Below are 22609 nucleotides of genomic sequence, written 5' to 3' on the forward strand. Positions count from 1 at the left end.
GGGGTTCGAGCCCTGGTCCGGGAATATCCCACATGCCGTGGAGCAACTAAGCCCGTGCACCACAACTACTGAGCCTGCACTCTAGAGCCCGCGAGCCACAACTACTGAAGCCTGCGCACCTAGAGCCCATGCTCCGCAACAAGAGAAGCCACCACAAGAAGCCCATGCACACCACAATGAAGAGCAGCCCCCACTTGCCGCAACTAGAGAAAAGCCCATGTGTAGCAATGAAGACCCAACAAAGCCAAAAATAAATAAATAAATTTATTTTTAAAAAAACAAAACTCTGCAACAGTCTTCAATATCAGGGTTGAAACTGTTGGATAAATAAACTATTTATTAAAAATGAAAAAATAAAAATAAAATAAATAAAATAAAATGCTAGTGTAGTTTTAAAGCTATTGGTTATGGGCTTCCCTGGTGGCGCAGTGGTTAAGAATTCGCCTGCCACTGCAGGGGACTTCAAGCCCTGGTCAGGGAAGATCCCACATGCCTCGGAGCAACTAAGCCCATGTGCCACAACTACTGAGCCTGCGCTCTAGAGCCCGTGAGCCACAACTACTGAGCCCGTGTGCCACAACTACTGAAGCCCGTGCACCTAGAGCCCGTGCTCCGCAACAAGACAAGCCACTACAATGAGAAGCCCACGCACCGCAACAAAGAGTAGCCCCCACTCGCTGCAATAGAGAAAGCCAGTGCACAGCAATAAAGACCCAACGCAGCCAAAAATAAATAAATAAATAAATTTATTTAAAAGAAAAAAAACAACTATCGGTTATGGAAAACATTCTGGGGACAACTGGGAAAAACTAAATATGGACTATTACCTGATATTAGAGAATTACTGTTGGGAATTCCCTGGTGGGCCAGTGGTTAGGACTCGGTGTTTTCACTGCAGTGGCCCAGGTTCAATCCTTGGTCGGGGAACTAAGATCCCCTTAGCCTTAATGATGGATATCTAGGAAAATGTCTTTAATTTTGAGATACATGCCGAAGTACTTATGGTGTGAAGTAGAATAACGTCTGCAACTTACTTTAAAATTATTCAGCCAAAATAAGAATAACTCAGAAATTTAGAGATAAACCAAATATGGCAAAATGTTAATGGGTATATGACTGATCACTGTATGACCCTTTCAGCTTCTCTGTTTACTGGAGTTTTTTCATTTAAAAAATTGGAGGAAAAATGCTACCTCAGTGTCACCATGAAATAAAAGGCTCATTTCCAGAGAATCTTAAAACTGGGATATATTCCACTTATATGAGGTAGTCAAATCCAAAGAGACAGAAAGCAGAATGGTGGTTGCCAGGGGTTGGGAAAAGGGGAGAATGTGAAGAACAGGGAATAAGTTTTTAATGGGTACAGTTTTAGTTTCACAAGATGAAGAGTTCTAAAGATGGATGGTAGTAATGGTTGCATAACAATGGGATCATACTTAGTGCCACTTAAAAACAGTTAAAATGGTAAATTTTACTACAATAAAAAATATAATAGAAATAAATAAATAAAAATTGTAAACATATAAATCCAGTATAAAGAAAAAACTAGGTTTAAAAAAAAAACCCTGAGATGTATATACTGGACAGAATTTGCTGGGCTTCCTCCCAATACCTTCTTCTAGCCCAACTATTCTACTACCCTACCACTGATTAAAAGATCATAGAAAAATCATCAACAGAGGAAGAAAAGGACACTAGACAGAATAAACTCAAACTTTTCTAATACCTATTTCTCTCCTACTTCCATTCTGCATTTCATGATGAGTACTGACACTCCTGTTTTAAGTGTTAAAGAACACAGTCCCTCTGAATCGCACCTCTTCCTACCGTACTCTGTACAACAGTCCTAATTCTCACTATGAGCTGATGTTTTCAGTTCCTGTCCTCAAAAGGGAATTCCCTGAAACATGTTAATCCCCTCACTTCCCACACACAAGAGTCTGCATCTACTTATCAAAATCTGCTAAGAAGACTTGCTAGTTTCTGTAGAGATCAATTTTTTTTCCTGTTCTACTTTGGAGCACTCCCCCTCCAGCTCCAGGTTTCCCCAACACCATCTAATTGTCATCTGGCAATAAGAAATCACTGTTTGCCAGTAATCAGGACCATCACATTGCACAGGAGGTCCCAATGGCTCATCTTGTCAAAGCTTCAAAGTATTAATACTGCTCCTTGCTCTAGCTAAGCAGCTACCTGCCACCTCCTGCTTCCTGAGCCCCCAAAGTAGCATGCCTTACCTTTGGTGTCCTGCATGACAATTGAGCTATACTTTAAGAAGGTTATCAGTAGATTACTGGTCTGTACATCTGCATCCAGTGGGAGTTCCACAGAACTTATAACTGGAATAAAACAGATGAAATGCATTTAGCCTATAACATATTCCATCTAACACTTCTACCTATACAGACAGCCAACTTGCCAGCAGGCAAGGAAATCACGAAATAATCTTTTTACACAACAGAGGAAAGACCAAGTGCTTATCATAAAACCTTTATCTAGTCTTCCTAGGCCTCTACAGCCCTTCTTACCCCCAAGATTAAGCACAATGCCCTTCTCTCCTACCTAAGAATGCCAGTCTCCAGAACAGTGCTTTTCTCCCAGCATCCTAAGAAGGGTATTTTGATTCCACTTTCTAGCCCCAAGTAATTCAAAAGGGTTCAAGGCCCTTCTTAAAAGCAATTTAATTTGTACCTAAGTGAAAGAGCTGTACTGAATATAAATGAGCCTTGCTTTGATGAGTCTACCACTTAAAATAAATGACAACTCATTCCTAATATGGAGAAATATTGCTCAATTTTGAGAATAAGGCTTTAGGCTGGAAATACCCAAGATGGAAAGGAAAAAAAGTTAAGGCAAAACTACATTCAACTACTATTTTTTAATCCCTTCCCACCTGAAAGGGAACCTGAAAAGGAATACCAGGCTAAAGATAGGTGGACATTACTGATTGGGACAGAGTTTTATATAACTAGCTGCTTGATGTTTCCAAGAGAAACTACCCCTGCTCACATTCTCTGTGTCACAGTCCCAATGAACAGTAAGGGACCAGACTAGGGCTGACCCACAAAGGACAGCCCTAATATAGATTTCCCAAGTTTCTAATACTTTACACGAGACTCAGACATCTTGTTAAGTACTTTTACACTAAGACATAATATATAAGCAAAAGGAAGCTCATGATAGCCTAGACAAACTAGAGAATCTATAGCTTTCTGTTATATTTTCACCTACGAAGACTCAGCTGAGTTTGGAATATTATTCATAATATGTATTCATAACCATAATGAATCCCTCTGGAGTTATTACAATGTATGCAGAGAACATTTATTAACAATGGGAAACATTTGCATATTATGGATCCAAAATACATAGCAAGCACAGCAAAAAGCCTTATGAGAAGAAATTAGCATGCCTAACCTTTGGCTGTTTTCCCACAGTTCAGCCCCCAAGAACTAATAAAAGACAAATATATTTTTATGTTGAAATACTAAAAGGTCTTAATTCATGTTTTGGGTTAATGACCTGAGACTGTCATTTTACAGCCTATTCTGAAGCTCAGAGCCCATAATCATTCCTTTGTCCAATACAAAGAGGCATCTAACTGGTTAGTGGGACTTTTTTCCCCACTCAAACACAGCAATAACTAAAAAACTGCCTTATATAATATGGAGAAATATAGAAGTATACGTATTTTTAGTTTACCAGAAAGTCCTCTCATGCCAAGGCTGAGCTGTCAAATGTCAAGTCTGAACTGAGAACAAATGTTACAGCTAAACTGCTGGCTTTTAAAAAATAATGGCTCCAGTGACATACCTTTAAATATAACTAGGCTACTGAGCACCAGTTATATTAAAAACCAATTAAAAACCAAAACTTGAAAACAGGGTTACAATACTTATACTTAGGACTCACATAGAAAGGAAATGAGTTAGGAGAGAAGAAAAAGAACAAAATAGAAGAGATAGAATAAAATCCCTCACAAATTAAAATCTCCTTCCTAAGGAAGAGTTTATTCCTTGATCTTTGGCTTCATAATTCTTCCCAGCAGCCTTTGTCAAGGGAGACAGTCATTTGAAAGTGGGCTGACTCCAATCTTCCCACTAGAAAAAATAAAAGCTCACTGGTTGTAGGTAAGTAAGCACAAATCCTGCCATTGCATAATCAAGTGTGTGGGTGGAAGTGTTCCCAATGAACAGTTTGAAAGGCAGTTCTCTGAAGCATCCAAACCCCAACATTGCATGGAACTCAGATACACACACACACAGACACACACACACACACACACGCACGCACGAACCTACATACACGCCTTTTGATATCCATGGTAACCAGGCAGGTTTCATCGTTAAAGAGAAAGATCAGTATTTCCGTTGGAATATCTGGTGACCTGAATAAGCAGAGAATCCTGCTACATGTTCCTTCTCATTAAGATACAGGTATGCCCCACTTTTCGAAAGCTCATTTTTACATAAGCCACTTCGTCTTTACAAAAAACCTACATTAGTATCTGTTTTCGCTAATGGAAAGAAATCCAAAGAGAATTTCCACTTTTAAGAAAAAAGGCGGGACTTCTCTGGCAGCGCAGTAGTTAAGAATCTGCCTGCCAATGCAGGGGACATGGGTTCGAGCCCTGGCCGGAAAGATCCCACATGCCGCGGAGCAACTAAGCCCACAAGCCACAGCTACTGAAGCCGATGCGCCTAGAACCTGTGCTCCGCAACAAGAGAAGCCACTGCAATGAGAAGCCTGCACACCGCAATGAAGAGTAGCCCTCGCTCACGGCAACCGCAGAAAGCCCGCGGGCAGCAGCGAAGACCCAACGCAGCCAAAAATAAATAAATAAATAAATTTATTTTTTAAAAAAAAGAAAGAAAGAAAAAAGGCGAAGTGGGGAGGGGCAGAATAGGGGTAGGGAATTAAGAGGTACGTACTACTATATAAACTAAATAAGCTACAAGGATATATCACAGGGATTACAGCCTACATTTTATAATAACTATAAATGGAGTATAATCTTTAAAAATTATGAACCACTATCTGTATACCTGAAACTTACGTAATATTGTAAATCAACTATACTACAATTTTTTAATTAATTAATTAATTTTTTTTAAAAAAAGACAAGTGAGGGAATGCTCTGGCGGTCCAGCAGTGAGGACTCTGCGCTTTCACTGCAGAAGGCCCAGGTTCAATCTCTGGTCGGGGAACTGAGATCCCACAAGCCGCATGGACAGAAAAAAAAAAAAAGACAAGTGATAACAAGTATTGGTGAGGATGTGGAAAAAAACAAACCCTTGTGCATTGCTGATGGGAATGTAAATCGGTGTAACCACTAAGGACAACTGTATGAAGGTTCCTCAAAAAATTAAAAACAGAACTACCATATGATCCAGCAATCCCACTTCTAGGTATATATACAAAAGAAATGAAAACAGGATATCAAAGAGATATTTTCACTCCCATGCTCATTACAGCATTATTCACAGTAGCCAAGATATGGAAACAGCTTAAGTGTTCATCTACAGATAAATGGATAAAGAAGATATCGTATATATATACACAAGGGAATATTATTCAGTCACAAGGAAGAAGGAAATTCTGCCATTTGCAGCAACATGGATGGACTAGAGAATATTACACTTAGTGAAATAAGTCAGACAGAGAAAGACAAATACTGTACTGCATCACTTATATGTGGAATCTAAAAAAAAATAGTCAAACTTATAGAAGCAGAGAGCAGGATAGTGGTTGCCAGGGGCTAGGGGTGGGGGAAATATAAAGAGGTTGGTAAAAGGGTACAAAATTTCAGTTGTAAGATTAATAAAATCTGAAGATCTAACGTAAAATACAGGGACTATGTTGATAACACCATGTTGTATTTGAAATCTGCTAAGAGAGTAGAACTTAAATGTTCTCACCTCCTCCAAAAAATAAAAAGATAAATATGTGAGGTAATGAATGTGTTAATTAAATAGATGGCGGGAATTCTCTCACAACATTTATGCATATCAAATCACCTCAATAAAACTGAAAAAAAATTTAAAGAAAGTATACACATTCCTTTTTTTTTTTTCTCACATTTAGGCTATGAAAAGTAGAAAAAAAAATCCCACCACCTACTAACAACTAGAAATGAATGTAACAAGAGACAAGAGTTGGGGGCGGTGGGGGGAGAAAGAAAGAAAAAAGGCAAAAAATGAAAATCATGTTCAGCGTTTGTTTTGCAGCAAGTTGTAACAGAGGCAGCGAGCACCCCAGGCAGTTGAGAGTGACAGCACCAAATTCCTTCCCCAGGAGCTACACGTAGCATCTAAGTATAAAGCCGCCACAGCTTTAAACTGTGTCTGTGAGCATCTGTGCTTTATCTAGATTTCCTTTGTAAACCTGTTAGGAAGATGGGTCCTCAGGTAATTGCTTCCTTGCTTTACGCCTTTTCGGCTTACAGAAGGTTTCATATGAGAGCTCCACTTTCAGACAGCAGGGGAAACCTGTATTTTGGAATTTGACTTTCAATTCTAAACAGATCCAATTTGCTACCATAGACTTGAATATCAGTGGCACCTCCCAGTCATGCTTTTGTACCAATAATGCTTGTACTATCTTGAAATGCTAATGCCACAGGTGTTATATGAAACTTTGAAGGAGAAAAAGCAGATCAAAGATGGTCATGTCACATACAGACAGGAGGGAGGCACAAAGAAAGGATCAAAGTTAGATTTCCTGTACTTCTTTACCCAAAATGAGGTCAACATTTGAGGCAAAACATCAAATATTAATGAAGATTATTTTTAGGTTAAGTTATTCCATCAAACACACTCAGCTGACAATAGAACCAATTCAGGCTGACACAAAGTTTATCAGGCAAAATTCATTATTTCTTTTCTGTTACCCTTTTCTTAAATGCCAGTGGTAAGTGGAGATTTTTTTGTTATTTTTTTAGGGAGGGAAGTCTTAAATACCCAGCAAACTCCCAATTATTACGCACTTGTTATTTTTTAACTGGGTGTGCCTGGCAGACACATAACAGTGAGCAAATCCCAGGTTCACTTTCTCATCCATTTATTCAACAAATATTTACTAAGCAGTGACCATGCCGGGCACTATGCTGGGCAATTAGTGGTAAACAAAACAGACATGGTCCCAGCCCTGATCCATGTTGTGGTTTTTAGTCTCAACTCTCACTAACCTTAGGCAAACCTCTTATTTCTCTGGCCTCAATTCTCTCATTTGTCAAATGATAACAAGAGATAATATTACTATTTTACATTTATTTCAGTGAGATATTCATAAAACATCTCATCTGAGCCTCACAAGCACCCTGACAGTTTGGCAGGACAGACATCACTGACCTCTGAGGTCCCTTTTAAATCTAGCATTCCATGATTCATTCTACAACCATTCCCTGAGGAGGACAATCTGGAGTTATGTAGCTTCTTTACAGAAAAAAGCACTTGACTCTCTTTTCCAGACTTTTCTTTGGAGCTTCATGAATCCTGAAGGACAGTTCTTCAGATAATTTCTTAAGCAAAAGAATTAACAATTGTGCTTTTTGCTAAAAAAAAAAAACAAACAAAAAAACCCAAAAGAACTATGCTCACCCCTAAAGTTTCAAGATCATATTCATCAAGAAAACAAAGGAGACGGTGGACTTACCATCAGAGGAGGGCGGCGTGGTCCCCAGCGGTGTGGCTGGGGTTGCTGGAGCAGGGCCGACGGGGGTTGTCACCAAGCCCATTTCTGGATGACTCTGAACGAGAGCACAGATAAGGGTAAGAAAGAGAAAATCCAGTTGTGGGTATCCTCTGCTTATCCTTTCTGGTATTCCTGGCCCCATAATTAGACAGCTCACTGAGGAGGGACTGCTTCTACATTTAGTTCCTATGAGTACCTGATTACTGTTGATGCTTGCTAAACTCTAATGAGAAGCTCTGCAGGCTAGTTTTCTTTAAGCAACTAAGTTCCCATTACATAAGTTTTTCTGCAGAACCATATGAATAAAAAACTGGGATAAACAAATACACAGAATTATTCCACACACACACAAAAGGGCACTTGCTGTCCTATTTGAACCTATGTGAGAAGGGACTATTCTTATCAGATCAACCTAAAACATATCTACAGACTGTTCTAATAACCACATAGTTGACTAATAAATGCAGGTGAGCCAAGGAGATAACAGGTACTATAAAAAGAGCTATGCAGAGGGCAGCCTTCCCATTTCACAACAAACATGAGCGTGTGGGGCTGGGAGGCAGAGACATGGGTGAGACATCCACTGGGGACCAAAACAGATGACTCCTCTTTCCCTTACCTTCCTTAGCCACCCCTGCCACACCAGCTCTTGAAAATTGGGCTGAGTGGTGGCTACTCCCTTCTCTTCCCCAACAACTTTACCAGATTTTACCCATCTCACTTCTTCCTTTAAAATCAGTTACAGAATTCAAAGAGCAGACAAGGAACACCCTGAGAATAGTGGATAAAGTCTCATGTTATCAGTCATGAAAAATGATAAGTCCCTCTTAGCCAGACCCTCAAACCAGCACACTGCTTTTTGACCTTATTTTTTTTGTTATTGAAACTCAGTGGATCCCATACACATCTGCCCTTTGAGAAAAAAGCATAAGCAAACTTTCCTTAAAAGAAACCTTCATACATATTTTAAACAGTCTGGCTTTAAAATAAAAACACTTTATCAATTTTTTAAGACAGCTTTCATGAGCATCACTCAAGTTTTCAGCCTATTTAAGTTCCCTTCTGTACCAACTACCAAGGCTATCCCTTAGGCAAGTGATCCAGCACTAAGGATTCTATGACTTTCTGCTTTCAATATTTGTAAACTTTTTTTTTTTTTTTTTTTTTGGTTAACAGCTAACCTTACACTGCACAAGATATTCTGTACTCTTCTTCTTTGGACATGGGTAAGATAATAAGATAAGTGACGTGGCCCATTTTATCTCCGGTTGTAATTCCACAGAGGTTTAGAAAGCAGAAAGCCTGTTATAAAAATCCATATGGGCAGATAATACCAAGGGATCTCCAGTGAGCAAAATGAAGTAATCTCAACGCATTTGGTTAGCAGAATCAGTAAACTGGTCAAGACCATTAACTTTGCATGTTATCAGATCCATTTCAGCACTAGATGGAAACATACAAACTTGAGGAGAGCATGAAGCAAAGGCAACTGATACAACTCTTTATAACTACCACTCACCAATGCAAAGTAGGGTTTACCCGGCACAGCCAGATAGGCTTTTCAACGGAGTGAATCTGTATGAAATTCAGGGAGAAAAAGAATTGAAGTTTTTAACATAACCAACCTGGGCTAACACTGTGATAAAGTTGCGATTTAAATGAACAGCTTCGTAAAGTGCCAGAAGGATGGCCTCGTTGGTTCTAAAGAAAAAGAGAACAAATTGGAGAGTCTCTTATAATGAAGAAGTTAAAAGAGTATAACCCTCAAGATAAGATTTCACTCCAGCTTCTCATTATAGATCCCTTTGAGTTTCTAATGCTCCCTTTATTTCCTTTTGGGGCTTATGTAAAGGGTATAAAGTCAGAGCTTTAACTTTAATTCCTTAGAACTAGCTCTTATCTACTTCATTCACTATTTCCCCCTCTCGTTTTTCCACACCAATCCAGTTAAGTCCTTAACTGGCTCAAACACCAAGCCCTCTTTCATTTCATTCCAGAGACAGCTGGGAACAGTTTTTCAGCTTCTTGGGGCTCAATACATGTGACTGAAGCAGAGTTTTCTAAGGTTCCATTATTGTTTAAAACTCAAGAAAACAGTTGATAAATCACCAAAAAAGTTTGAATCTGTAAAAGATTAGCGGAGGTAACGTTTCACACTTTCATATCCAGTGAGAGAGCCCACACTAATGTTCAAGTCACCACACAAGAACGTCAGGCACTTACTGCACTGAGATTTTCTCATGGGCATCTGCTATGAACATGCTGCCCACCTGTGGAAGAAAAGGGGAATTGCAGAGTTATAGCAGGGAAATGTGAGAGGTGCTCTGTGCCTACAAGCCTTTAATCAGTCAAAAAACAAGCTGCTTGGAACCCTGGCCCACCAGTCACACACAACAAAACCAGCTCACTTTGAAGATCTTAAAATAATCATAAGTAATAAATGAAACAATGAGAGCTCCCCTAACTTGTCTTTACTTAAAGGGACTTAAAAAAACAAAAAAAAAAATCCCAGTACTTTTGTCCAGCTCTCCTTTTTAATGCGTAAGTTTAGTAACCACTGACAACAAGTAAACAGCAACCTAAACATCCTCATCACTTTGCATCTGTCCTTGAATTTGCTTATTTGAAGTCAGGAACATAACTCACAAAGAACAAAGAAAGCAGGCTGTTCATCCAACACAGAGCCATCTTTGGGGGAATATCTGGGTTTCAGACCAGAACTGTCTAAATGAAACCTACTGTCCATCTTTTACATCATAAAACTTTTTGTTTGTGTCCTAGCTAGGGCAGCTGAATAAGTAAATGGAGTAGATTGCCTCCAATATGTGTGATATCAGAGGCACTGAGATAGATGCCCATCCATCTAAGAATACATTTTCCACATACTTATTGATGCCCAAAACCATGCAGCTGGAGCTTCATTTATTTGATACAAAACTTTTTCTTCTTGGCTAGAAGGCAAAGGTCCCTGGGAGCAATATAATTATATCTAATCAAACACCAATACAGCACTCACACTGCTCTGACATCTGAGGGATTATCCATTTGTGCTTCAGAGTTAAAGAGTTTATCAAGTCCTTTCCTTGACAGTAGGCTCTGAGAATGAAGAAGGCACAGATATTGTGGGGGAAAAGTGCCTTTTGGGAGACAAGATGGGGGGACTGCTGTTTCTTGCAATGAACTCAAAATCTGTCTTGCTCTAGGGCTGATTACCTGAATACTAATGCCCGAGAAGACAGACTTTCTGAATCTAAGTTCCAAGACTCCTAGATTTATCTCTTAAAAATCAGTCCCAGATTATCTGGCCTAAAATGCCTATCGTGCTAAGGCTGAGATACCTTGCTCAGGAGCCTTGCAAACTGAACCAATAACTTTCCTAAACTATGGACCTCTCAGCCCAGACCTTAAGCCTTTAGATGAGTGGCTCAGATCACTGCACCAATCCCTCAACTCCAGGACCAACTACAAGAGATGAAGGGGGCCACTGCAGACAGCCAAGGATCACTCAGGGTTGGACTTGGATCTAAATCCTCCTATTCTGTGTTCCATAGCATCAGTCCTCAAACACAGCCAACTCTTTAGGAAGCAAAAGTCTGGCTTAATATGAACCCTTTTTTTGTTTTGGTTTTGTTTTTGTAGTCTTTAAAAAATTGAATTGATTAATTTGAAAAACAAAATTCTAACCCTGATGGTCCAGTGATTAAGACTCCACGCTCCCAATGCAGGGGGCCCGGGTTCAATCCCTTGTCAGGAAACTAGAGGCTGCATGCCACAACTAAGACCCAGGGCAGCCAAATAAATAAATATTAGAAAAAAAATAAAAATAAACTTCTGAGTCTAAATTTGTCTACCCCTGCAGATTATATATTTCTGAGCAGGAGAGAAAAAGCAAGTAGGACTTACCATATTTGTTAAGGCAGAGAAAAAACCGCCCTGGTGTTCTTCTTCCTTGTCTTTATACTGCCTGAACAAAAATAACTAAATTCAACTTTAGTATTATTTATCACGTGTCTTTGTCCTTGGCATACTAAGTGGTGATCAGGGCAGCTCACTCGCAGAATTCACTGACTCCAAAAAACAAAAGCGTTATGACAACCCAGCCACTGCAGTTTCCCCTGCAAGCTAAGAGGCACCCATCTGCTCTTGAGGTAGTGTGTACCAAAATGCCCAGCTACTTCGGGAGAGTCTTAGAAAGCAAGCTGCAAAAGTGTGAAACTGCTCTAACATATGGCTGATCCAGTTATTTCCCAAACAGACTATTACTTGAAAAGTGTGACAGTAAAATTAAGGCTGTAACAGTGAAAATCTTGTTTGTTTTTGAAGGAAAAAGAGGGAAATCTGTGAGCTAAACTATTTGCGGAGATGGGACAGATTTGAAATCCCAATACCCAATTGTGTATAAGGAAAGTCTGGAAAGGAGTAAGAAAGATCCTGCCTGGTCCTTGCCAGGATTAGATACACTTCTGGTTTCCATTCACTGAATACCAAATCCTTCCCCATCCCCAGCAAGAGGGAAAGCAAGCATCAATGAAAAGAGCCCCCAGAATAGACAGGGACTCCAGGAAGCTGCAGTTGATTACTGATGAAAAAGAAGTATCTGTCAAACTAGAACTAGTTCAGTGCTTTCTTTTCTTTTTTTTTAAGCATACAAAAAAGCAGTGTTTCACAACCTTTTTTACATAGAAAAGGGTATTTATATGATACATTGGGCTAAATGGAAGAGCCTGCTTATGGCTGGAAAACTAGTTAAAATGCTCTGTAATAAAATACCAAAGGTTGCATAAGAATGTTTGAATGTAAGAGCTGCTTAAACAAAAGATGGACACTAACATGGTGGCTACTTCTCCCCAGTGTTAAAAACAACTGCTGCTAAAGCCATCAAGCCCAGCTAGAACAAATGCATCTGCCAGCAGCTGTACCTCTAAATACTCTTCTAGGATAGGTAAGAGACGTTCACCCAAGAGCTCTTAACAAACCTGTTTCCTACTCAACCAATTCAACGAAAATTAGACCCTTCCCTTCTGGAAAGGTGGACTTACCTGTTATACTCAGATAAAGCTTGAGCAATCACAAGCCCCATTCCCTAGAGAGAAAAAAGATAGCTCAGGTGAAATAAGGGGCTGTTGGCAATACTATGACTAGACCACGGAAAACACTAATTACAGTGCCATGGTCCAAGCCCAAGAAGTTCTACCTGAAAGTAGGCAACAAGGACAGGAATTCTGAGAGACATTGTCAAAGGATCAAAAGGAACTTCTTTGGAAAGATTTTTCTGATCTAATTATCTTACTTAAGGTTTCCAGATACAATTAAAATAGAGTAACAAGGAATGAAACAGACCAGCCCAGACCACTGACAATTTCACTGGGATCATTTTCACCTCAAAAGAAAAGACTGAGTTAGAATCTTCAAACAAAAAAGCTCTTAAACAAATGTCTCTAAAACAACTCATAATAAAAGTGACAATGAGTCCCACGTTAAATGAAGGTGCAGGGACTTTCCTGGTGGCGCAGTGGTTAAGAATCCACCTGCCAATGCAGGCGACATGGGTTCGAGCCCTGGTCCAAGAAGATCCCACATGTTGCGGAGCAACTAAGCCCATGCGCCACAACTACTAAGCCTGTGCTCTAGAGCCCGTGAGCCACAACTACTGAAGCCCGCACACCTAGAGCCCATGCTCTGCAACAAGAGAAGCCACCACAATGAGAAGCCTGCACACCACAACGAAGAGTAGCCCCGGCTCGCCACAATTAGAGAAAGCCTGGGCGCAGCAACGAAAACCCAATGCAGCCAAAAGTAAAATTAATTAATTAATTAATTTTTTTTAAAAAAAAGAAGAACCTCTCATTGCTTCCCCAACATTGATTTAAAAAAGCCTGTGCTCTAGAGCCCGCAAGCCACAACTACTTAGCCTGCGTGCCACAACTACTGAAGCCTGCACGCTTAGAGCCCGTGCTCCACAAGAGAAGCCACCGCAATGAGAAGCTCACGCACCACAATGAAGAGCAGCCCCTGCTCACAGCAACTAGAGAAGGCCTGTGCACAGCAACGAAGACCCAGTGCAGCCAAAAATAAATAAATAAATAAATTTATTTTAAAAACAAAGACAAGCTACTCTCAGGCCACAGGAAAACAGGAGTGTAATGGGAAGAAGCATCCAATAAATATTAAAGTAATTTATCAACTTTCCCCCTAGAAACTGCTAAGCGTATCACAAAGATCAATTAAGGCCACAAGGATGAATCGTGTGCTTTTTTTTCAGAAGAGAAATTAGAAGAATGAAGAGGGCAAGACGGAAAGAGAATAAAACCAGACACCTGGTCATCTTCTTCCTCCCTATATTCAGAGATCAGATGTTATTTCCCAAACCTCCATGGATATATGTAGCAGACATATATCATCCTCCATGTTTCAGCTTCACCAAGGCAGGCTATAAATATAATCTGGCTGATTCTACAAGAAGAAATCTCAAAACATTTAGTCATCTAAGCCTTCTTTTTTTTTTTAATTTCAGCTTTATTGAGGTATAATTGACACACAAAATTATAAGATATTTAAAGTGTACATCATGGTGATTTGACATACCATCTAAATCTTATTCTTGGAAATGTAACTTCTTGACTCTGTAGGATAATCAACCTCAGCACACTACAACATGAACTATAACTGACCATTTCATCATGATTAGCAAGCAAATATCCCCTCACACCTTCCTTCCATGATGAGAAAATAGAAAACAGTAAGACAGTAGCACTGATGCTCTAAAAAGAAATACCTATTCCCTCTTTATAGCCAGATGAAATTAACACAATAGCTCTCTACTCTCTGTTCTAAATATCTACTAAAGTAAGGCCACCAAAGGCAATTAATTAAAACAATACACAAGGATCCAGATACTCACATTGAGAGTGGCTTCATCATCCACGATAGACAGCTTCACAATATAAGGATTCACAGACTATTAAACAAGAGAAGAGACTCCAGGTGAGTGTGACCTAGTTAAGAACCCATTAGCTATTTAACAAAGTGTTAACAAAAATGCTTCCATAAGAGGTGCTCTCTCTAGAGTGATACTCCTAATACCTATGCCCAACTATCTTGCCAGGTGACTTCCTCCATTTCCAGTAAATCTCTCAGTGTGCATGGGCATTCACCAAGCACGCACGCACACGCACACGCGCACACGCACACACACACACACACACACACACACACACACACACACACACACACACCAGTTCTATTCTACCCACATTTTCCTCTAGACTGAATCAGCTCAGGCCTATGTCTGCCACTTCTCCCATCTTTCCCTCTTATTTGTTTCTAAGAAGTAAGTGAACGCTCCACAACACTCACTTTGTCCTATCCTGCCAATAATTTACTGAGTCCATAGGGACAGCTGTCTTTTGGGGAGCATAAAAGCTCCCTTGCCATAAGGCACAAACTTATAAGTTGCTAACTCACACTCTCATCCCAAAGGCTCCCTAACCATTCCACAAACTATATCCAAGGACTGATTCACCCACCCGTAAAACAAAGCCACCTTGGGGGTGGAAAGTGGCAGCTGCTTAACAGCCAGAGAGGCCATTTATAGATCCAATACCCAAATAACACTGCAGGGGAACTGAAAAAAAAGATGTAATTACCCAAACTACAATCTGGTCAGGACACTGGGATTTAATGATTGTCCCATCACTTAAAATATTGGAAGATTTCTTGAGTTTTTCCAGATTCAATCTCAGCTGGGCAGCATATGGAAATAGATATATATTTAAACTCATTAAGCAACTGGGCCATCTCCTACCAGTGGGATGAGAACCAATGATGTGCTCACCTTGAAAACAACCCCTGCATAGTATGTGAGGAAAGACCTACTACAGATCAGGCACCAATTCTAACCCAGGGGAAGCTAGAAACAATAGTTCTCAGATTGGCAGTTTTTACAGCAACCAAGAAACATCACTGAGAAACTTGGAAACCCAACTGAAAGGCTAACCGCCCCACCCCACAGACTATTAATCAAGCTTCTGAGGGCACCTTTCGAATGCCAACTGGGAATAGAGAAGGAGAAGCTTTGTTTTTTTAACAGCCCAAATGTTTACAAGGTTTTCTACAATACAATTCAAGGAGGTAAAACTCACTCCATTCGTTACTTGATCTGACAGAGCAAGGCTCTAAATACTTCTTCCTATAACAGTCAAATCCTGCTGACGCTACAGACTTCAGACAACATCCAAAGCAAGTGGATCCTTGGAACTGAAAATCAGCAGTAGGCTGACCTTGAGATGCCATCAAATGAGAACAACAGTAGAAAGAACAGGCCACTGTCTCTTGACATAATTTTTGAAAAGTCCTAGTTATCTTCCCAAAAGTAGACTGTCTTAAGTAATAATAAGGACCATCTGATTACCAAGAACAGCCTATGCATTAGCAACAGTTGAGGAAAAGGCAAGGTGGTTAAAATCAAGGGTTTGAGTTCTAGATCCTCGACTTATCAATTGTGACAAGTTAGGCACGTTAATAAACCTAAGCTCCATTTTCTCATCTGTAAAATGGGGAAAAATATTTTCTTCCTTGGGGTTGCTATGAGACTTAAATCAAGTAAAATCCTTAGCACAGTATCTGGCACATGATAAGGGCTCAATTACTGGTAGCTATATTTTTTTTCCTTTGACATTTTTATCACAGTCAAAGGAAGATCTGTAGGGAAAAAAGGGAGAGAGAAAGAAAAAGAGAAGGAACAACTTACAATGGGACATAAACAATTTTGTAATTTCTGGGAAACATCATGTTCAGGGCAGCAGTTGGAGGCTGAGTCACTTCATCTCAGAAGACCTGGCCAACCCAGAAGGCCAAGATCTTAATGCTGTGAAAATTTCTATTCTATCAGACACTGATTTTCCTTAACACTATATACCTGTTGTGGTCATGTTTTGAAACTCAAGGCAATCTACTTTTCATCAGCAAGACAGGATTACAGACTCAGTCAGCCTTCACAGAATCACTCTAATAGGGTCCAGCCTTTACTTGATCTAAACCATACTTAACAAATTTCATTGCTCTTCCCTAGACCTTTTTTTTTTTTTTGGCCTCCTCTATCTCTTGAGATGAAATTACTAAAATGGAATGCACTATTTGAAGTGAGGAAGAACTACTTCCATTCCTTAAGTCCAACACCTAATCCCCCTTCTCTGTGTTTAGCTGGACACCAAGACTCTCTGGTGCTCTCTGCACCTTTCTGGAAAGGTTACAACTTACCCCACTGGTCATGGGATCGATTGTGGTGGTAACTAGAATGTTGTTCTCCCTAGCACACCCTCTCGTATTTTGCATAAAACTTCACCAGCTTTTGGTTTTGCTATGTTCATCTGGAATTCCTCATGTTCCTGTCAAAAACCTTCCTGCTCCATGGTCACCAGGTTTCCTTAATGGTTTCTGGTGATTGACTTATATCAAAAGCTGCAAAGCCCAGATAAATTATGCCTACCAGCTTGCCCTCGCCTACTGTATTAATTATTCTGGGGTTTCTGACAGACTAGAGGTGCATACCCCACTCCAGAAATATGGTTTTCTCCAGTTCCTTGGCCATGTCCAGTTTTTCAGGCTGACATTTCAGAAAGTCTTACTGGGCTGAACCAGGGTTCAGTTCACATTTAGAGAAGCCAAGCCATTGCCTCAGAGTAGCCTGCATCCAGCAGAATGTTCCGAAAATATTCATTACTGATGATGGCTCTTTCCTTTCACACATAACTCGCTTTAACTACCTTCAGCATTTTTCCTCAGCTATTTTTCCTGCTGTTGTAATAAGGCCCCAGAGGCTATTACACATGACAGAGATCAAAATGGCTACCATGCCGGCCCTTCCAGATCACCAGCAAAACAGGTGTTGGTGATAAATTACTTATTTATTAGTAGCTCTGTACACCATTTGTCAGTTCCTCCAAGACAATGAAAGCGATCAACTCCTGGGATTTATAACACGTTAACGTTGCTCCACATATTCCAGTCCCTCTTTAAGTATTCCTTTCTCAGAGCCAGCCTTTCTTTCATATCCCTATTTATAAGAATAAGCTCCATATTTTATGTTACCCATCACTTTTGACCTGGTTAGTAATCATATCAAAAATCACTAAGTGAAGATCCAGAAGCTCAAAAATGAAAACATTCCCTCCAGCTAGCCCATTTCTCATAGTATTGCTACTTATTAAATGAAGAAAGTCAAGTTGCCTCAATGCAGCTCCTGACTTCTGGGTTCAGTAAAGTACTCCTAGTGTCCAGGACCCAGTGCCAAGTGCTCCCTATTCCTACAAAGCAATCCCCAGTAAGGTCCCTGGTATTCCCTAAGTGGGCCCCTTCCTTTTCTGTGTATTCTACCTTTTGAGGGGAATCAAGTAGATGCACCAATCCAAGTATAAATCTCTGAGTTCACCTCTTTATCTCAAAACCTATAAATCTATCCCTAACTAATTCAGAAGCAAAAAGAACTCCAGAATTAATATGGATAAGGCTCTGTCTTCAACTCCCATCAAAATCAGAAAGAGTCCCCAGACCAACAGTTGATATTTATACAAGTGGATTGATTGCATTGCAGAAATCCAATATATAAGTCCAATCTTTCAAAATAGATGCATTAGGTCAGTGGTTCCCAATCCTGGCTGATCATCACATTCAAAGGGAGATCTTAAAAAAAAAAAGAAAGATATCTAGGTCTCAACCCCTAAGAGATTCTGATTTGGTGTGTAAAGAGTAAGGCCCAGGGATTTCCCTGGCGGTCCAGTGGTTAAGACTCTGTGCTTCCACTGCAGGGGGCATGGGTTCGATCCCTGGTCAGGGAACTAAGATCCCACATGCCATACAGCACAGACAAATAAGTAAATAAATAAATAAAATAAAGAGTAAGGCCCAGAAATGTCTTCCTTTTTAAAAAGAACCACTGAGGGACTTCCCTGGTGGTGCAGTGGCTGGCTGCCTGCCTGCCAATGCAGGGGACACGAGTTCGATCCCTAGTCAGGGAAGATTCCACATGCCGTGGAGGAACTAAGCCCACAAGCCACAACTACTGACGCCTGCATGCCTAGAGCTCATGCTCCGCAGCAAGAGAAGCCACCGCAATGAAGAGTAGCCCCCGCACACCGCAACTAGAGAAGCCTGCACGCCACAACGAAGATCCCGCATGCCGCAACTAAGACCTGACGCAGCCAAATAAATAAATAAATATTTTTTAAAAGATAACTAGATGATTCTAATGATAAACTGGGTTTGGGAACCATTACATTAAGAGAGATTTACTCACTTTATTAGAAGTTACCCCACAGGATTCCTTTAAACAGCTATATCCTCTACCTCAGGCATCTAATATAGGACTTCTAGAATTGGTTTATCAAAATTAATCTATAAACCATTTACCAAGAACATGTCTTCTACATTAAGCAAAATCCTCTAGGACTGGCCACATTTAGGAAGATTATAGAAAGGTAACAGCTCTCCATTAAGGGAACCACTTACCTCATATTTTCTGTAGTTCACCAGCAAAGCCAAGAGGACTACAGCATCATACCCATGTTCCCTACGACTTGGCGGGTGGGAGAGTATCTGTAACCAGAACCAGAAATGGTGAGAGTGCTTGAGGAGGTGGTTTACCCAAAAAAGAAAGAGGTGACAAGGGAACTGACCTACCTGTAAAATTGCTTCAAATATGCTGTTGATCATTACATACTCCAGGATAGTGTTCTGGCTGATGTTATCTGTCACCTGAATATAATAAAAGGCTATTTAAAGTCTATACTAAGACACTCTGATATTTCATATATATCTCCTCACCTAGTATCTAAGAGAAACAGAAATGTTAAAACATTCTACTAGATACTTAGCAGATCTTAAAGCACCCCCAAAGCCACCTGAGCCTGAATAGACAAGACACTAGAAGGGTAAGAAATTAGCAAATTAAAACTTCCTAAATCTTTGAACTTCTCATTGTTTCTCTCATACCCTCACAAAAGCATTTGCTTAACAGTTTCTTGGGTTTCATTCCCCAGATGCACAGGAAGAACTTTATGATACAGAAGTCTTCAAGCAGTGGCAGGGAAAGGAAACCACCTGAAGTAAATGAATAATACCCTACCCTCCTCCCACTAGAAGGTACAGGCCAGCTTCCAGCTATGAAATCAAAGTCAGAACAAATAAAAGTATTCAGAATCACAAAAACTGCTTCCAAATGAGACCTGATGAGAAGGGCAAAATCTGACAATCCAGAAGAAAGCACTTCTCCAGGACTGGTACAGGTTAAAAATGTCAGCAGTTGCTCCAAAGAGCAACTTCTAGGAAGCGAAAGCCCATACAAATAACTTCCTTCTATACAAACACAACAGAGTGATGTAATGGCCCAGTAGAGATTTTTTTTCTCTTTTCCTTTCTAACTTTGGGCTCAAAAATTCAAATTTGCCCCTGCTGTCAATTTATACCCTTGACAAAGAAACATATAAATAAGTCACTTACAGTCACTAAGCAGAGGAGAAGTTTCAGACATAAGCTCTTCAGACTTTCAGAACCTTCTGCACAAAGCAATGAATCCAAACTCTCCATCAAGTTCTGAGAAAGAGAACCATTAAGTATTAAACCATATCAAAGAACATCTCCCCCATGTCTTTGTCAAACTCTGGGTTATGTTATGTAGGATAATGTGAATAACATACAATGAAGCAACCATATCATTCCCTGAGGCCTAGGCCTTGCAAGACTAGACATAAAAAAGGAAGACTTCCAACTAAGTCTAGCTATTTTGGGAAAAATGCTTTAGAACAACCGCACAGAAAAATAAAGAATTTACTATTCCAGCAAATGAATGTTTGCAGCCTATCACCCTCATATAAAACTTCAGATTAGAATGAAATTTTTAAAAAGATTAATAACAAATAATATACAAATTAAAAACAAATAATAAACTAAATAAAATTAAATTCTATTAAATAAATTTTAAATAATAAATTAAACAAATGATTAAGTTAAAGGTTAATAATAATGGTTAAACAACTAGGTATGTTTCATTATTTGATAAAGAAAGCATATCACTTGATGCAGGCACACTGAACAAACAACGAAGAGATAACATCACTACTAGCTATTCACTGGCCATATGCACTATCCAACAAAGCCAGCTCATAACCATCCTGGTCGATTCTACTAGACAATGTGATTAGAGTTTAACACTTGTACTAACAACTAACTGTTTTATCCAATGTAGTCAAAAGATGAAACCTTTAGATACTACAAGGAAGAAAAAAAGAAATATTTTACATTAAATAAAGGAGGAAAATGAACGGAGAATAAGGAGTTAGCAGGACTACCCTGATGGTTCAGTGGTAAAGAATCCACCTTACAATGCAGGGGACGCTGGTTCGATCCCTGGTCAGGGAACTAATATCCCACGTGCCATGGGGCAACTAAGCCTGCACACCACAACTACTGAGCTCTCGCGCCTCAGTGAGAGAGCCCGCGTGCCGCAAACTACAGAGCCCACGCGCTCTGGAGCCTGCGCGCCACAACTAGAGAGAGAAAACCCGCAGGCCACAACTAGAGAGAAGCCTGTGCACCGCAATGAAAGATCCCACATGCTTCAGCGAAGATCCCGTATGCTGCAACTAAGACCCGATGCAGCCAAAAATAAATTAAATAAATAATAAATCTTAAAAAAAAAAAAGGATTTAGTGTGCTAGAAGGTGAAGTGAAGGTTCAAAATAAGCTACTTCAGTTCAGTTCAACAAATATGTAGTAAGAGTCTACTATATGCTAAATATTATGCTTTCAAAGAAAAAAATAAGACAATGACCCTTGTTCTCAAGGTGTTTTTAGTCTAATAGGAGAGAAAAACAAATAAACAGTTTTAATGGTTACTATGACAGTAATATATATGGAGGAAGGGAATTAGCTCAGAAGTTACCTATTCCAGGACTCCTCAGGGACAGGCTGTATTTTGAAAAATCAGTAGGAATTAATTAAAACTTGAGGAGGAAAGGAATTCTAGACAGGCATTAGCATGATCAAAGACACATGAAGAATGAAACGGCCCTGGACATGCAGTTGGAATACAGGCATTTTGTTATTATAGAAGTATAAAGAGTGAGGCACAGTGATGAGAGATGCGATTTGAGAAATAAATAGAAAGAAGATCACAAAAATTTTATAAGGCTAATGAGGGAGTTTGGTCTTTATCCTTTTAGTGATAGGAAACTAATGAAGGGTTTTGACCAAGAAAGATTTGAGTGTTAAGTTACATCACTATGCTGTCAGTGTGGATGACAGATTTAAAGATGGTAAGGCTGGAGAGAGGGAGACAAAAGAAGACTAACCTATCAATTTTCTGAGGATGGTTGCCTGTCTTATTTGCCTCTGTATCCCCGATGCCTGGCACAGAAGAGCATAACAAATGTCTGTCAAAAGAATGAAGGCATCACTGCAATAGTTCAGGGATAATGGGGACTTTGGCAGTAGGGGAAAAAAAGAAAAAACAGATATGAGAAGTATGAGCTGAGGTAAAATTAGCTGAACATGGTGATAGTCTGGATATGAAAGATGAGGGATAGGAAAAAGTCAAGGGTGACTCTCAGGTTTTTGGCTTGGGGAACCGGGAAGACAGGTATCCCCCATTCTGACACAGAATGAATGCGGAAGAACAGAAGTAGAGAAAACAATGAGTTCCATTTTGGATATGCAAACAAGAGGTACTTAGGTATGTGTAAGTGGGTATATTCAGCAAGTGCTTAAAGGAACAGGTCTGAGGCTCAGGAGGAATTAAGGCTAAAGGTAGAGACTTAGTAATCAGCAGTATATAGGCAGTAGTGAAAACTGTAAGAATGAAAAAGATATCTGGGATTTTACATATGTATATATATATGTGTGTGTATATATATATATATATATA

The 22609-nt window shown here is 39.8% G+C and overlaps 1 protein-coding gene across 8 annotated transcripts in view; it reads right to left on the minus strand.

Moving 5' to 3' along the window:
* ARMH3 (armadillo like helical domain containing 3) overlaps positions 1–22609 on the minus strand; it is a 173617-nt gene that overhangs the window by 126048 nt on the left and 24960 nt on the right. For 7 of the 8 annotated variants that reach the window (XM_055081248.1, XM_024121345.3, XM_028480975.2 and 4 more), the window contains 10 exons: positions 20188–20280; positions 19369–19443; positions 19198–19284; positions 14594–14650; positions 12732–12775; positions 11596–11656; positions 9916–9962; positions 9318–9393; positions 7654–7747; positions 2238–2339 (listed from right to left, as the gene is read on the minus strand). In XM_055081248.1, coding sequence (XP_054937223.1) covers positions 2238–2339; positions 7654–7747; positions 9318–9393; positions 9916–9962; positions 11596–11656; positions 12732–12775; positions 14594–14650; positions 19198–19284; positions 19369–19443; positions 20188–20280 — 736 coding nt within the window. The remainder of the gene's footprint in view (positions 1–2237; positions 2340–7653; positions 7748–9317; positions 9394–9915; positions 9963–11595; positions 11657–12731; positions 12776–14593; positions 14651–19197; positions 19285–19368; positions 19444–20187; positions 20281–22609) is intronic. The other variant, XM_055081247.1, reaches the window with a different exon arrangement.

This window comes from Physeter macrocephalus, chromosome 20 (assembly GCF_002837175.3).
Source record: "Physeter macrocephalus isolate SW-GA chromosome 20, ASM283717v5, whole genome shotgun sequence".
Taxonomy (NCBI): domain Eukaryota; kingdom Metazoa; phylum Chordata; class Mammalia; order Artiodactyla; family Physeteridae; genus Physeter; species Physeter macrocephalus.